The 16,555-nt window shown below is 38.0% G+C and overlaps 1 protein-coding gene across 7 annotated transcripts in view; it reads left to right on the top strand.

The window, feature by feature from the left end:
* Srpk2 (SRSF protein kinase 2) overlaps positions 1-16,555 on the top strand; it is a 188,952-nt gene that overhangs the window by 46,817 nt on the left and 125,580 nt on the right. For 2 of the 7 annotated variants that reach the window (XM_036180372.1, XM_036180369.1), the window contains exon 2: positions 12,186-12,249. The exons of the other annotated variants lie outside the window; for them this stretch is intronic. In XM_036180372.1, coding sequence (XP_036036265.1) covers positions 12,212-12,249 — 38 coding nt within the window. In that variant the 5' untranslated portion in view covers positions 12,186-12,211. The remainder of the gene's footprint in view (positions 1-12,185; positions 12,250-16,555) is intronic. 7 annotated transcript variants of the gene reach the window in all.

Genomic DNA, 16,555 nt, shown 5'->3' with positions numbered 1-16,555 from the left:
ATTTACATAGGTAATACTTATAAAAAAGTAAAGGTCAGATGGCAGCAAAACCTTCCTGACTACATTGTTCACCATGTCTATCCCCAGAAGTAAGCACAATATTTTTATAATAGTTTAGGATATGTTCCTCTATAACTTTTACTTTTTTTTAACATATAAATGCACTTATGAAATACATATTTATTACAGAAATAGTGTCATTTTGTTTTCTGCAACCTTCAAATTTTGCTTTAGTATGAGTTATGCTTTAGATGTGTTTATGATATCTACTTCGTTCTTTTCAATTACTTTGTATTTTGAGTATTGGTCACTTACCATTGAGTCTTACCTATTACTTATTAGACACACTCCAACTCCTTTATATTTTTTAAAAAAAATTACATTGTGTGTGAATGAAAGTAGATGGGCATATGCATGTCATGGTGTGTGTGTGTGTGTGTGTGTGTGTGTGTGTGTGTGTGTTTCAGAGGACAATCTGGGGGAGGTGGTTCTATCTGTCTACTATGTGGTTCTTGGGGACTGAGCTCAATTGATCAAACCATTAGGCTTTATGGCAAGTACCTTTATCTGCTCTGCATCTCACTGGCCCATGACTGAATATGTCTTTGTGTGATTCTCCTGAGAGACACGATGTATGAATATTTTCTCTTTTCTTCCCTTTCTTTTTTTTTTTTTTTTAAAGGTAGTAGACAACAAACTCATGGGCAAATGCTGTATTGCTGAGCTATATTCCAGCCATATAAATTTTTTCTAGGGTAAATTTGGTAGAAGTGAAATTGTGAGAGTATATCTAGTATATCTAGTATATTTAACATCCTTCATATTTAATTCAGTAATGAGTATTGGCTTGATTGGCTAGTTATTTGTGCTTATAAACTGAGTTTTTTTGTATTTATAGTCCATTAGAGAGGGATTTAGGGAGGACAAGGGTCTTCTACAGATTCATAAGTTATCTATATGACTTTAAAGACATCACTGTTTCCAAGAGTAGGACTGTGAATCAATGTAAATTTGTGATCTCACATAGCACTTAGCAATGTACAGTTAACTTAAGATTGACAGAGTTGATTCAGGGAGAGGGGAGTCATTGCCTTCAGTTGTGTACCCAGTGGTGACCCTATTAGGCTCCAATAGATAGTCACAGTCTAGTGGTCACACATATAGCCCTGGTTAAAGCAAATGAGTTATGAAAAACAAAAGTTATGAATCTTGGAAGGGCACTAGTAAGGAAGAGGGGGAGATGACAGAGATGGGAAGGAGAATAAAGAGGGGTGTGAGGATAGGAGAGCATAATAAGAATGTATAATAGACATGTACAAGAATTGTCAAAGTCCTATTTATCTTAGCCATACTTGCCTAAGATGCTGTTTTTATGTGACTGGAAATCAACTTAATACAAGGTTGAAGGTGATAATGTTGGGGAACATCAAATCTGCCATGTTGATTTCAGATAACAAAACTAAGGTGTGTGTGTGTGTGTGTGTGTGTGTGTGTGTGTGTGTGTGTGTGTTTGTTCAAGGCTACATTGATCCTTGAATATTCAATGAGTAACTCAGCTGGGTGTAGTGGTATATATCTGAAGTCCCAGTATTTGTGGGGCTGAGGCAGGAAGATTGTTGAGTTTCAAGCCATTTGCCAATTTGTTCCAGACCCCAAGGACAACAGGACGGCAAAATAGACTGCTGAGGTATTTGTGGTACTTGATAGTATTTTGAGAACGAAACAAAGCCATGGATTTATGTAGTCTTTTCTATTGCTGCCAAAGAAGATTTTTTATAGAAGGGACTACTGATACTTGAGGTGAGAATTTCAGGATTTACAAATGAGAGAAGTGATAATTGGTGAAATTCCTGATGTGAACTGTGTGGGTGTACTGACACAAAATGAATCTTGGTAAATTGACAAGCTTTATAAATAGCTCTATAAAGTTTAATATTTTTTTCAAGCATAATATAAGATGTAAAAAGTTTGCTTTGAATTTTCATCTGTTGACTCTTTTAGCTCTGACTCTGTGATTAATTACATTTCTGCCTTATGAAAAGCCGGTATAGAACTTACTTTACCAGTGTCTCTGGCTTCATTTCCCACCAGTAGCCTTTTTTCTTTTTTTAAAGGCAGAGTATCATGTTAGCCCAAGCTGGTCTTGAACTTTCTGATATTTACTCTGCCTCCATAGTGCTGGCATGCACCACCCCACTCTGCTTTTACTGTGCTGTAATGCAACCAGGCATGTTGAGCTATTATATTCCTAGCCCTATTTTGCTAACTCTTGATTGCCCACAGAACAGCAGGGGCATGTCAGTGGTCTCTGCTTTCTTCCCTTTTGTCCTATTTCTGCTGGGAATGGGCTCATTCTTTTGTTGTTCCAGAGTTCTCTTAACCCTCATTACCAAGGCCAGATGCTTTGTCTAACCACTCCTTTCCCCAGAGTGATCCTTTCTTTTTCCCTTGCAGCTATGATCTAGGTCTCTGGAGCCACATTGCATGGGTTCTTATTCTAGTGGTGGCACATATTTGATGAGGAATCTTGTTTTTTGCTTTCTATATTGAGAAAATCTTAAAATGACTTGTCATTGTTTAAAACTATGCTTTTTTTTTTTTTTTTTTGGTTTTTGGGACAAGGCTTCTCTGTGTAGTTTGTTTTGATTCTTGTCCTGGATTTCGCTCTGTAGACCAGGCTGGCCTAGAACTCACAGAGATCCGCCTGGCTCTGGCTCCCGAGTGCTGGGATTAAAGGCGTGCGCCACTACTGCCTAGCTTAAAACTATGCTTTAATAGTTTTCTAAGAAGCTAGTCCTAGTGTTGTACATTATATATAACCTGAGAATATTTTTATCCCTTTAAAAAAAGTTAATATTTCAGCAGATACTCCTGTGGAAGCACCAGTTTACTTTCTGTCTGTATGAATGTTCCCACTTTGGATATTTTGTAAAGATGGAGTTTATACAGTGTATCTTGTTTCTGGATTCTCTAGCTTTGCATAATGCTTTTAAGGTTTATGTGGTAGCGTGTAAAAATGACCTTTCTATTTCCCCAATCTCTGTGTGTGTGTGGTGTATGATTTTATACACACACATACATACATACATACATACATACATACATACATACATACATACATGGCACATTATAAAATCATTCATCAGTTGATAGACATATGGGCTGTTTCTTCCCTCTATTGTCCAATAAGGTCTCTTGTAGCTCAGGCTGGCCTGGCACTCATTATAGTTGAAGATGATCTTGAGCTTCTGATACTTCTGCCTCTATCTTAGAAGTGCTGGGATTATAAATGTTTGCCATTTGAAAATTTTTTAAAAGTTATATTTATTTACAATTGTATGTGCATATGTATGCAACAGTTGTTGTGTTTGGAGGTTAGAGAACAACTTGCCAGAGTCAGTTCTCTTTTTCAATTGGATAAGTTCCAGGGATCAAAAAAGCGCTCATGTAAGACTTTGTTTTTGTGACTGTCCTGTGTCACCTGCCCAAGGTCATATCTATCTTGGTGGTACTTGTTACTAAGGACATGCAGAAGGATGGAAAAATTATATTGTGTCATTTCTTTCCCTAAAATATGAAAATTAATGGGAATTGGAGGTTATAAACACTTAATTGTTCCTCATTTTTTTAAAACAAGTCTCTCTTCCCCCTACCCCCCAGTTTTGAGATATCATGCAGTTCTGACTGGCCTGGAACAGTCCAGGGTGGCATCTAAATCTTGGAGATCTGCCTGCCTCTGCTACCTAAGTGCTGGAGTTAAAGGCACAGCAAGGATTGGTTTTAATACAAGTGTACATGCCTTTTTGCAACAATGTTCTCACCTGTTTAAGTGATGTTTCTGTCTGAAATAGTGACTGGGTTTTGGAAAGCAGGCAATTTGGTGAATTCCTTCCCTGCCTCCCTCCCTCCCTGCTATTTTTTTATTTTTGGACCTGAGGCTTGAATCTAGAGTCTCATATGCTACACCACAGCCTTGTACCACTGAGCTATATATTACTAGTTCTGTAGTTCTTTATATGCAAAAATTGTAGATAATAAGATGTAGTTTATGACTTTGAAGTCACAGTATTAGAGAAAAGATTACTCTTCATTGTTTAGCATTTATTACGGGGGGAAAAAAAACTGCATTCAAGTGGTTAATTCTCCTGAGTATTCTTCTGTGGTATAATTTCTAAAGCAATGTATATCATGTCAAAATGTACAAATAATAAATTTTGTAAGAATAATGGAGAGAAAGTGTTAAACTTATTTTCAACTTGAACAAGGCTTTACTGTCTGTCACTTTGAAGTAAGAGAACCCAGTCATCAGAATGTGTGTTACTTCTGTCTTAACCAGCAGAGCCAGGACAGAGTGTCTTTGTCTTGGTGAAAGGCAGGATTAAATATTCATGACTTTGGCTGTGGTGAGAAACCTGTAGCTGTTTTCAAGGATTAGTTTACTTGATAAGAAGAGAGCAGTCAGTCACAGTGAGGCTAATAGAACTAAGGGCTTATTTTTACCATCTCTGTTTTTATGCATTATGTATTTTGGTATTTAGTTCTTCTAATTCTACAACACTGACTGATAAAGGGCAAGTTTTAATTTACCCATGAAGCATTTAGGCTGAGTGATATGGCACCCTAGACTTCTGGATACAGGCTGAGTAGTGGTCTATTTGCCCTGTGGTTTTTTGCTTATCTCTTCTTATTTTATTGATTATTTTATTCTTGGAGGTGGGAAAGGTTAGGAATTAAAATTTGATGTGGCCAGACTCACTTTTCAAAAACCAGCACCAAAAACCTCGAAGGCCATCATTTCTCCTGGTTTATACATTATAGTAGCACAGTCATTTCAAAATGATTTAAGATCAAGGATGGTTGTACCACTCTAATCCCTGTACTTGAGAAGTCGAGGTGCAGGGGTCAGGAATATAACACCACTCTTGGCCACACATTGATTTTCTCTAGTAAATGATAAGTGGCACAGCTACTGTGCCTTGGAAATTTTTCATGAGAAGTCTAATTGACCTGAGCTGGTGAGATGGTTTCAAGGAAGCCTAGTGACTTGGGATTAATGCCTGGAACCCATAGTAGAAAGAGAGAGCAAATGATGAAAGTAGTTGTCCTCTGATGTGTTTACATGTGCCATGTTTCCTCCCTGCACTCACATACCCAAGCCCCCCCCAATAGTAATAATAATAATAATAATAATAATAATAATAATAATAAAATTAAGACAATCTGTGTCCAGTGAGATTCCTTAGCTGGTTAAGGTGCTCACTCACCACTAAGCCCAGGGACCTAAGTTTAATCCCTGGGACCCACATGATGGAGGGAGAGAGCCAACTCTTGCAAGTGGTCCTCTGACCTCCACAGATGCACCTCTGGCATTTACACCACCAAATAAAACAAACAAATAAGAAATGAGATCATTTTAAAACAAACAAAAAAGAAATCTAACCAGGGTGAGGCTACTTCCTTCTGCCCCATTACCTTTAGAGGAATACAACTCTGTGTGCCCAGGGATTGTGGAGGCCAAAGGTATCTCCCTCAATTACTTCTCTACCTTTTGTTTTTGTTTTTGAGATAAAAATCTCACACCGAATTCTTCAGCATTGGAATTGCCTGTTGGCAAGCCTGTTTTCTCACACAATGGGCACATAGGAGCTCAACTCTGGTCTTCATGCTTGTGCAGCAGGTCACCTTACCAACTGAGCCATCTCCCCATCTCTCCAAAAAAAAAAAAAAAAAAAAAAAAAGGCTACTTTTAAGGAAAGAAGTGATATTGGATATTTATTTTGAGAAAGGGAATTAAAAACCCAAGGATAAACTTATTTTATTGAACAAAATTTTAGTTATGTCTTAGGGTTTCTATTGCTGTGACAAAACACCATGACCAAAAAGCAAGTTGGGGAGGAAAGGGTTTATTCAGTTTATACTTCCACATTGTTGTTCATCACTGAAGGAAATCAGGGCAGGAGGAACTCAAACAGGGTAGGATTCTGTAGGCAGGAGCTGATACAGAGGCCATGGAGGGATACTGCTTACTGGCTTGCTCCTTATGGCTTGCTCAACCTGTTTTCTTATATACCAGGACTACCAGGCTAGAGATGGCATCACCCACCATGGGCTGGCCCTCCCTCCTTGATCACCAATTGAGAAAATGCCTTTCAGCTGGATCCCATGGTGGGCATTTCATCAGCTGAGGCTCCCTCTTCTCTGACAACTCAAGCTGACACACAAAAACCAGTACAAGTTACAACTGGAAAATATTCACTGATTCATAAAATTTTTTTTAATGAACAAATTTTCTTGACACACATTTGTATATTAAATGAAACTGGGTTAGTTGTATAACAACACTATTGAATGTCTTTTCGATGATAATGAAATTGTGATGAAGAGCATTTTTGCTAATTAAAGGCTTTATTTTTTCTTGTCATCTAGCGTGTGGTTAAGTGAGTATTCTTAGTGCTTATCATGTTCTTGTTGATTATTTTAACCTTTTAATGTCTGTTTCCTCATTTCTCAGTGGTTTTCTTTGGATTCAGTGTTTTCTATTAGTTTATCAATGTATCATTCGCAGACTGTTTCTGCATTGTTCTGGACTTCGATTTTATTGAGATTTACTGAGTTAGTTGATTTTATTGAGGTTTACTGAGTTAGTGATAATTAAGGACAGTTGTTTCAGTGTTCAGTTCATTAATGATACTTTTTATATCTGTTCAATTTCTGCCTTTATATTTCTTTTCTGAATTGTTAAGACAGAAGTGATGAGCCCTGGAATAGTAAAGGCTTTTTAATTTTTACTTTTTTTAAGGTTTTGGCCTCTCAAGATGCAGGTCAGTTAACCCGTCTTCAACTTTCTCACATTTCAGAGCACTAACTTTACTCAGCACCTTTGTGAAGGGTCTCTTAAGTATCTCCTTAAATCTCGATTCGGGACCTAGTCTTAGAAGTAAGCATGACAGCCAGAAAAGATACTGCAGGTCTTTTCCATTTAGTGGGAGTTCTTCAGAAAGACTCCTAGGCCTAAGTTTACTACAGAGAGAGTAGATCACAGACACTATTCTGTGAATATGTGAAATAGAGGTAATTGTAGTGATTCCAGGAATGTAATTGGAATCAGTGAGCTATTGAAAACCCAGCATGGTTTAGCACAGTGGTGTGAAACAGTGGCCCTGAGCAGGTGGTGACATGAGCTAAGTTTTCAGAGCTGCTCTGTCGTTGTTGTCGTCTCCTCCCCCCCCTCCTCCTCCTCCCCCTCCTCCTCCTCCTCCTCCTCCTCCTCCTCCTCCTCCTCCTCCTCCTCCTCCTCCTCCTCTTCTTCTTCTTCTTCTTCTTCTTCTTCTTCTTCTTCTTTTCCCCCGGAGACAGGGTTTCTCTGTGTAGCTTTGTGCCTTTCCTGGATCTTGCTCTGTAGACCAGGCTGGCCTTGAACTCACTCCACCTGGCTCTGCCTCCTGGGTGCTGGGATTAAAGGCGTGTGCCACCACCGCCCAGCTCTATCTTCTTAGGATTCATGTTTTGAAGTGTACTGATCTGTTTTCCTCTTAACCTCTAAGCATATTTAAAAAATTTTAAACATACAAAATTTTTTTTTTACTATTTTATTATTGACTTTGGTTATATCCATCTAAGTCTCTTTCCCACTTTCATTTCTTTTTGGGGCTGGGTGGGTGCCCCATTGGAGTTAATTAGCATTGCTTTCATGAGTATGAGCAGGAGTTTACTTGAGCAAGGGCAGTTTCTTTATCCCAGCAACCATTAACTGCCTATTTGTCTTAGTTATGGTTTCTATTACTGTGAAGTGACGCCATGATCAAGGCAACTCTTAAGGGTTTAATTGGGGTGACTTGCTTACAGTTCAGAGGTTTAGTCCATTATCATCATGGTGGAACATGCTGGCATACAGACAGACATTGTGCTAGAGAAGGAGCTGAGAGTTCTACATCTCGATCTCCAGGCAACAGGAAGTGAACTGTCTACTACCCTGAGCTTAGCTTGAGCAAAGACCTCAAAGTCCACCCCCAGAGTGACTCACTTCCTCTTGCAAGGCCACACCTACAACAACAAGGCCACACCTCCTAATAGTGCTGTTTCTTTCAAACCACCACACTATTGCTTCTCAGGGAGGGGTGGGACTTCATGAGCTTCCTGATACTTGTATTAGTAGGCCTAGACTTGTGCAAATCTTTTATTTTTATTAGCAATTTCCAAACTTAGTTTTAACTTTCCCCCATTTTTAATTTTGAAACTTTTGTTTTATTCTGTGTGTGAGTATGTATGTATGTACACTCAGGCATGTGTGTCAGAGGAAAACTTTTAGGAGCTCTTCTACAGGTCCCAGGATTGAGTTTCAAGTCTTCAGGCTTGTGTGACAAGCAGTTTTACCCACTGAGCTATTTTGCAGGTTTAGACTCTAGATATATTCTTACTACCCTATCATCTCAGATAATTTCAACCCATACATGTTTCTTGTAGCCTAAAATGGCTCCACACAAATATAGGGCACAGCAAACTATGTCTCATCAGTTGAGAACTCAGCTCTTCAGAGGTTCTGAGTTCTATTCTCAACACCCATATGGCATCTAACAATATTCTGAAACATTAATCCCAGGGGATCCTGTTACTTCTTGTGGCCTCTGTGGTACTAGGCATAAACATGGTTCATAGACATGTAGGTAAAATACTCATATACATAAAATAAATCTTGAAAAGTCTTTCTTAAATATACCTCAGGTAAAATCAAGTTTACAGATGGCTATGTAAAGAATTTGTCATGTGAAAGAAAGTTTTTGTTAGACTCTAGGAAGCACTATATACCTAATTTACTCTATCACAAAAGTCGAGGTCCTCATGTAGGGTTTGTGATGGAATTGGCAGGAGCACCTCATGTTTATGGCACTCTTGTCTCTTCTGCAGTCATTATTATTAAGATCCTTAGAGGATTATGGCTGCCTGATCTTTTTCCTATGATAACTGCACGATCTTTGTTTCTTGTCTCTTTTTGGTTAAGGGTCTTAGCGCTATACTCAGTTCTGAATGTAGTAAGAGCTTGGAACTTCTGTATGTTCTGAAATAGAAATTGTTATGAATTATGCAAGGGGGGCACCCAAGGCTGGCTGGACCAGGTCCCACATGTGAGGGAAAACCTGCTGGGCAGATGTATTCGTGTGGGGGGGAAACGGGACTTGAAAAGTCATTCACACTCTTGCGCTTCATCCATGTAGAGAGTTGAAGAGAAAGATAGGAAAGGTGTGTGTGGGGGATGAAGGGTGCACACCTTGTGGGAGGAAAAGTGGAAGAGGGGGGGAAGGGGAGGAGTTTCCTTAAAATGAGTCAGGACACAGGGCGGGATTTCAAAGGGCAAGTCAGACTATTAATAGAAATACTAGAGACAGAAGGCTATTTACTAAAGAGTTACTCTTAAGTCACTCAGCTTTACAAGCAATCTCAGTAACTACTTCAAAAATTATTAGCCAGGCAGTGGTGGCACACACGTTTAATCCTAGCCCTCAGGAGACAGAGCCAGGTGGATCTCTGTGAGTTCAAGGCCAGCTTGGTATAGAGTGAGATCCAGGACAGGTGCCAAAACCACACAGAGAAACCCTGTCTTGAAAAACAAAACAAAACAAAACAAAACAAAAAAAGTAGGTAGCCCAAGATACAGAGTACAGTTAACTTCTACATACAATAACATACTGATTAAAACAACAACAACAAAAACATGTTGAATGAAGTTGATAATAAAAGGGAGAAGAACTATGGGAACGCAGCCAGGCACTGGTGGCGCACACCTTTAATCCCAGTGTTTGGGAGGAAGAGGCAGGCGAATCTCATGAGTTTGAGGTCAGCCTGGTCTACAAAATTAATTCTAAGACAGCCAGGGCTGTTACATAGTGAAACCCTGTCTCGAAAAACCATAGAAAACCAAACCAAACCAACCAACAAACAAAAAACTATAGAAATGCCAAGAAAATAGACAGGCCTGTGCCCCATTAACTCCTTTAGTAACCATTTATTGAGAGAGTGCTGTGCTTTGCTGGGTAGTACTTAACAACAGGTAGGAAGGGCTTACCACAGGCAAAGCACAATAACTTCTTGGGCTTTGATGAGTTATTTAATGCTTTCTTCACAGTAGCCTATCAAGTAGAAATAGTCATCCCCATTTTATAGATGAGGAGAGGCTTTAGAGAGTGTAGGCAATTTCCTGAGTCCCATGGCTACTGAAAATGAAGAAGATGTTTCTAAGTCCCAGGGAGGGCCATTTCTCTTTTTGAAATGGGGGGATCCATTACTGAACAGTTGCAGTATGGCCCCTTGGGCTGGGCTCTGTAAACTGCCTCAGAAGTTTAATTAATTTTATAATGCCTATGGGATGACGAACACTTAGAATTTTCCTGTTCTGTTGCACTTTATGAAACAGTATTTTTTTTCTTTAAATTTTTTCATATTTTAATTTTACTAGTGTAGTCAGCATTTAAAAACACTGATTTACCTTGAGGAAACACACCCACACACACACCCACACACACACACACACACCCACACCCACACACCCACACGACCTTATAGGCTTCCAATGATAGCCCCATTCATTCATTCATTCATTCATTCATTCATTCATTTTCAGAGCTGAGGACTGAACCCAGAGCCTTGCACTTGGTAGGCAAGTGCTCTACCACTGAGCTAAATCCCAACCCCAATAATTTTATTTTATTTTTATTTTATTTTATTTTATTTTTTTTTTGTTTTTTTTGAGACAGGGTTTCTCTGTGTAGCTTTATGCCTTTCCTCACTTGGTAGCCCAGGCTGGCCTCGAACTCACAGAGATCCGCCTGGCTCTGCCTCCCAAGTGCTGGGATTAAAGGCGCGTGCCACCACCGCCCGGCTCAATAATTTTATTTTTAACATGAACTTTTTATTATAAAAGTATATTGTATTTAAAAAAAAATAATTTATTTAACTTTATTTTATGTGCATTGGTATGAATGTGTCAGATCCCCTGGAACTGGAGTTAGAGGCAGTTGTGAGCTGCTGTGTGGGTGCTGGGAATTGAACCTGGGTTCTCTGGGAGAGTAGCCAGTGCTCTTAACCACTGAGCCATCTCTCCAGCCCCACAGTATTTTATTTTATTTTATTTTTTTATTTTCATTTTTTTGAGCTGGGGATCGAACCCAGGGCCGTGCGCTTGCTAGGCAAGTGCTCTACCTCTGAGCTAAATCCCCAACCCTCTGTATTTTAAAAAATACAGCTGAAAATACTTTTCAGGAATAGAAAAAACAGCTTTTCACATGAAGTAATAATCTTTTACTCACTTGAAATTGTAGTTGTTGGTGTGTTTAAAGGCAAATGTGCTTGCTATATTTTCCCTAGTCTTTACCTTTGCTCTGTTCTTTTCACTCTTCCCTTTAAGTCCTTCTTCCTAACTGGGTTCTGGCAACCATTTTTTAAATTGAACTTGCACTTAAATTTCTGATGTAGACGTTGCCAGACCTTTTTCCCAAAAGGACAAGAATACCATCTCTGCTCGGTACCTGGGTGATGCTGTTCACTTGTGCACTGTGAAGGAGGAGGGGAAAAACTAAGGTGTAAAAAGAGAAGTCTCTTTTTAAAGGCGTCAGGGACTATATATTAAATGTGTCTTTAATGAAAAACAATCAAAATTGTAACAAAGATTAAGCGTATTTTAATCATTGAATTAGGGTTTTGGTTTAATATTTCATTCTTAAGTGACAAAAATGATTCACTGAGCCATATTTTTTTAGGGCAAATCAAATAGAAGCAGGCAGGGGTTGCATATCTGCACACTGCAGTCTGAAATATTATAATTTAGGCTTCTTAAATTACTTAGTATATTGAGTTTGGATGTTAGGATTTCTTGTTTGTATTCTAATTTGTTCAATTTGAAACCTTTTTATAGAGCCTGGGTAGTTCTACCTTAAAAAAAAAGGACACCCCTCTGCTTAAAAGAAATGGTACATCCTGCTTTCATAAACAGTCATGTGCATAGTTTAGCAAGGCCTGATGCCTCTGGAGCTTTTTCCCTTTATAGCACCATTGAATCCGAGTTCTAACAGAAGTACAGTGAATCTTGTGGCCTCATTCTGAACAAAAGGGATTAGAGAAGAAAAATCTCTTGATATAAGGCTTATAAGCAAGGGCGGGCAATCTTGGTTGTGAATATTTTCTGATTTTTCCAGAAATCAAGCAGAAGATTGAGCTGCTGATGTCAGTTAACTCTGAGAAGTCGTCCTCTTCAGAAAGGTACAGCTACATCTCTTGCATGAACAATTAATGGTGTAGCATTGCTAAGAAACAAACAGAACATAATTTTTTCCTTGTCAAGTTTGCTATTTAATGTGGTACTGCATGCTGGTATTGTGCTGTATTGAAGATGTGTATTTGGGCAAGCTGTTCAGCTTTGCAAAGGGTAATTGATTTTTTTAGAAAAACAGTCAGCCTAATCAGCTGCAGCATGCACACCATAACACTGCAGACTGCTGGTTCATGTGTGACAGTTGCTGAAAGCTTAAAAGAATTTAACCAAGAAAAATCTTGCTTTCTTTTTAAGGAACAACTATGATTTTTGTTCTTATATTTTGAGGTTGCTGCTACATAGAATTTCCAAGGTTATTTTTAATATCTAGTTTAAACATAGTTGATTTTTTTCTTGTAATAAGTATTGTTTTTTTAATGTACCAAGGGAGTGCCATTTGTACATAGCTTAGGAATTGCAAACACACAGATTAGTCACATTCTCAAAAAGAGATATGATGTTTCTTCAAGTCTCTGCTACTGCATGCAGTAATGGTTCATGCCTGAAGGTAAGGACAAAATGACTCAGAAGTATTTTTAAAGCAATTATTTTATTGGTCAGTCATATGATTATACCTGAAAGGATATAGTTCATGAAAATTACTATTTTGCCTTATAAGCAAAAAGAAGATATTTTTCTGCTCTAAAAAATTGTTCCCTATTTTGATAAGTAAATTCTGTGTTCACTTCTGTTTATCAAAATTGTGTATATACAGTATGTATCCAAAATGTTTTAAATTGAGGATCTTAGATTTGATGGTTACCTTTTCTTTGTTTATCTTATCAATTTGTACTTAATGTTGATAAATATATTTAAGCCATGTTGATTCATCGTTTCTAGGGCTAATTTTCAGGGCTGTCTTTGTTGTTCTTAGATTGAAAATTTAGGAAAATAAATGTGGAAAATTACTTGGTGGTAAGGAAATAATACAGGAAAAATATTGTTAAATAAAAAGTGGCTGATCCTCCATGGCAAAATGTGTTGGAGTTTCAGGAGGACATGATTGGATGGCATCAAGATTCTATTGACTTACTAGAATTAGGTGAATAAGCCTATGTTTGCAACTTTGGTTACAAATGAAGGAGTAACTACTTTCTGTAGATATTGAAAATAAAAAATAAGAAGGTTTGTATTTATTTTTCTTGACCTTTCTAACTTCTGGTTTGTTGCTAGCCACCTGATTTCAGTCACTCAGCTTTGTGACTGCCAGTAAAATGGTGGTGATAGAACAGCAGAGGGTTGTAAGTAGTGAGCAGTCCAAGCATTGGCTGTAGGGTTAAAGTTTGTACTAGAGTGTACTTAATGAGATGAGAGCAATAATTATGCAACCTTCTGCGTTAGCAACCTTCTGCGTTAGCATGAATTCTTTATTGGTAAGTTGAGGGATGAACACAGTGGATGAATATTTCTGAAAAAGAAGTTAGGAATGAGTGAATTCTTTTCTTACTAAAACTCATTGTATGGGAAATAAGCCAAAATATTTTCATGAGTTTATTTATTTAGGCTCTGTGGTTATTTGAAAGAAAAGAGCACGTGTTGTCATAAAGCTTAGAAACCAACTGCTGTGAGGATGGCTTTCTGCATGGTTTACTGGAGCTTGCCTTATTGATTATAATTTAGTAGGTGCATAGAGTTCTATTAGGCAGTTATGATATTTTCACTGAAGTAGTGAGTGTGATTTATGCATCAATCCAGTACTTTGTAAGCATAAAATTTGTTTAATTAATGTAAGTACATTAAAATGTCCCTTTCCTCTTCATTTCATTAAAAGCCATATCATTTGACCCTTTAATTTATTTAGAGTAGTGGTTCTCAAGCTTCCTAATGCTGTTCCTCATGTGGTGACCCCCAGCCATAAAGTTATTTTTCTTCCGACTTCTTAACTGTCATTTTGCTACTGGTAGGAATCACAATGTAAATATCTGTGTTTCCTGATGGTCCTTTTTGACCCGACAAAGGGATCATGACCCATAGGTTGAGAACTGCTGATTTAGAGGAATCTGCAAAAGAAAAAATTTCAAGTGCAAAAAGTTCATTATCTAATATCAGTGTCTTGCCCAGAATGTAATATCTTATAATATCATATAACATTCACCATAGTTTTCAATTAACTGTTCATTAGTTATTATATCTTAAAAATATTTTATTTTATCTTTTAAAAATGGATTTTGTTTTCTTTAAATAAGGAAAAGAAATGATTAAAGATTTTATACATAGTAGCTTAAGTGTTTGAGATCTTTGAGATTTTCATAGGGCCAAAATTCCAGATGCCTTATCAGTAGGTTAGGGCAAAGAAACCTGGTTTCTTTCTCCAGAGAAGAAGTTGTTGAGCTGTGTGACAAAACAAGGTATTGTTTCTGTACTCAGCTCTGTCCCTGCAGTTTAGAGGATCTTCTGGGAGCCCTCGTAGAGACAGTGCTTCTTAATACAGAGTATTGTCCTTATGTAATCTGTGCTGGGATGTTTTTAGTGATTCACTAAAAACTTTAGTGACTTTTTATCCACTATCTAGAAATGCTCGTCTTGTGGAAGCTAGTATTGGCTGTATTATTTTTGTTCATATACTTTTCTAAAATGGGAAAAGTATAATAAAGAAAAAACTTAGTTTATTTTTGTACACTTTTGAGGACACTTCTTTGAAAAATGAAATAGGTCTAAAGTAAAATGTGTTTAGATAATGCAGTGTACTAATGGATCACAGTAGTTCTTGAAGTTAATTTTAAAGTTATGCTTTTAGCACAAATGAAATGGAGACCCATAAGAATGTAATTTGGTAGAGGAGACGTGCAATTCACATGCTCCATGTAGGAAGGCTGCTCACAAGCCAGAATTAATGCAGCTACACTCAGCTATAGTTTAGTTTTAGATGTTGTGTTTTGAAGAGAAGAAAAAACAATTTGAACACGCCCCCCTCAGAAAAGAAAATTTTAACTTACCTTTCTAAAGATTAGTAACTAAGAATATTATTGAATGAATGATAAGTTAAAAAACAACTGATGTGTGTTATGGCCAGTTAAGAGGGCACATCTGCTGCAAGACAGTGCCTTCTGGAGGTTCCAGGAATAAATCCTGCTTCTAATAGTTCTTTTTTAATTGAGTGCTTGTTGAATGAATGAACACATTGATTTGTTAGCATGGTAGTGATGGTGCTTAGGCACAGGTTACTCTTGTCCACTCCCATTTAGTGTAATAAAGTAAACTCTGTAGTTAATGGCAAAATTTAAGTTTTCACCACACCCACCCCTCTTTTGCTATGTTCTGGCTATACCTCTCCTAGAGTTTATGACACAGAACACGTGGTGAAGAGGAGGAATAGTAATCTTCCCAAGGAAAAGGGTAGCAACTTTTCACTAAACAACCCAGATATCATTTCTCTTGTTGGTTGGTTGGTTGTTGGCACTGGGGATTACACCAGATACTACCAACTTCTTAATATGTAGAGGGGAGGGAAGAGTGCAGAATGAACAAGAAGGTGTATGTCCCACCGCCACTTAAAAACTTGTAATTCAGTGCTGTAATTAGGATTTGTGTTTTCTCAGGGAAAAGAATCTAAAAGGACAAGCTCTTTGAACTGGTATTTGTGACATTTTTAGTGTCTTTAAGAAGGTCCTTGTAGCATCCCAGATAGTCAGCAAATAATGATTCCACAAGTTGGTTGCTGCCTTTTTCATGAAGAGAGAAACAAGGAAGGGAGAAAAGTCATAAATGTTATGCTGTGGCCTGTATTTGGCCAGTGCTGAATAAACAGCATTGGTGAGAAGTGATAGGGATGATAAATATATCCCTACCCTGTATAAGAGCATTTCATGTACACAACTTGTGCTTGTTCATGAGTGTCTTTTAATATCCTTTCTCATTTTGGAGCCAACATTCTTTGAGATTTTTGACAAAAAAAATCCACGAGATCCTATGGTTTGCCCCTTTCTGGTTGTAGTTTGGCAGTGAGCTCTTTGAGAGTTTCTATGAATTAAGAAGCAGTGGAGCAGGAGTGAGAGAGGTACCTCTCAGATTTGTAGAATGAAAGCAGTGAGTTTCATTTGGGCAGATCCATCATCATCTCCCCCCACCACCACCTGAGGACCGAACTCAGGGCCTTGTGCTTGCTAGGCAAGTGCTCTACTACTGAGCTAAACCCCCAACCCTGGGCAGATAACTTTGAGAGCAGCTTTTGAAAGGATACATTTGAAGGGAGAAAGGATTTTCTCCTCTGCAAACACTTGAGAGACATATGGCACATGTGAACTAAGGATGCAT

Source organism: Onychomys torridus, chromosome 3 (assembly GCF_903995425.1).
Source record: "Onychomys torridus chromosome 3, mOncTor1.1, whole genome shotgun sequence".
Taxonomy (NCBI): domain Eukaryota; kingdom Metazoa; phylum Chordata; class Mammalia; order Rodentia; family Cricetidae; genus Onychomys; species Onychomys torridus.
The sequence above is the reverse complement of the archived record's forward strand: the minus strand, read 5'-3'. Positions and strand labels throughout refer to the sequence as shown.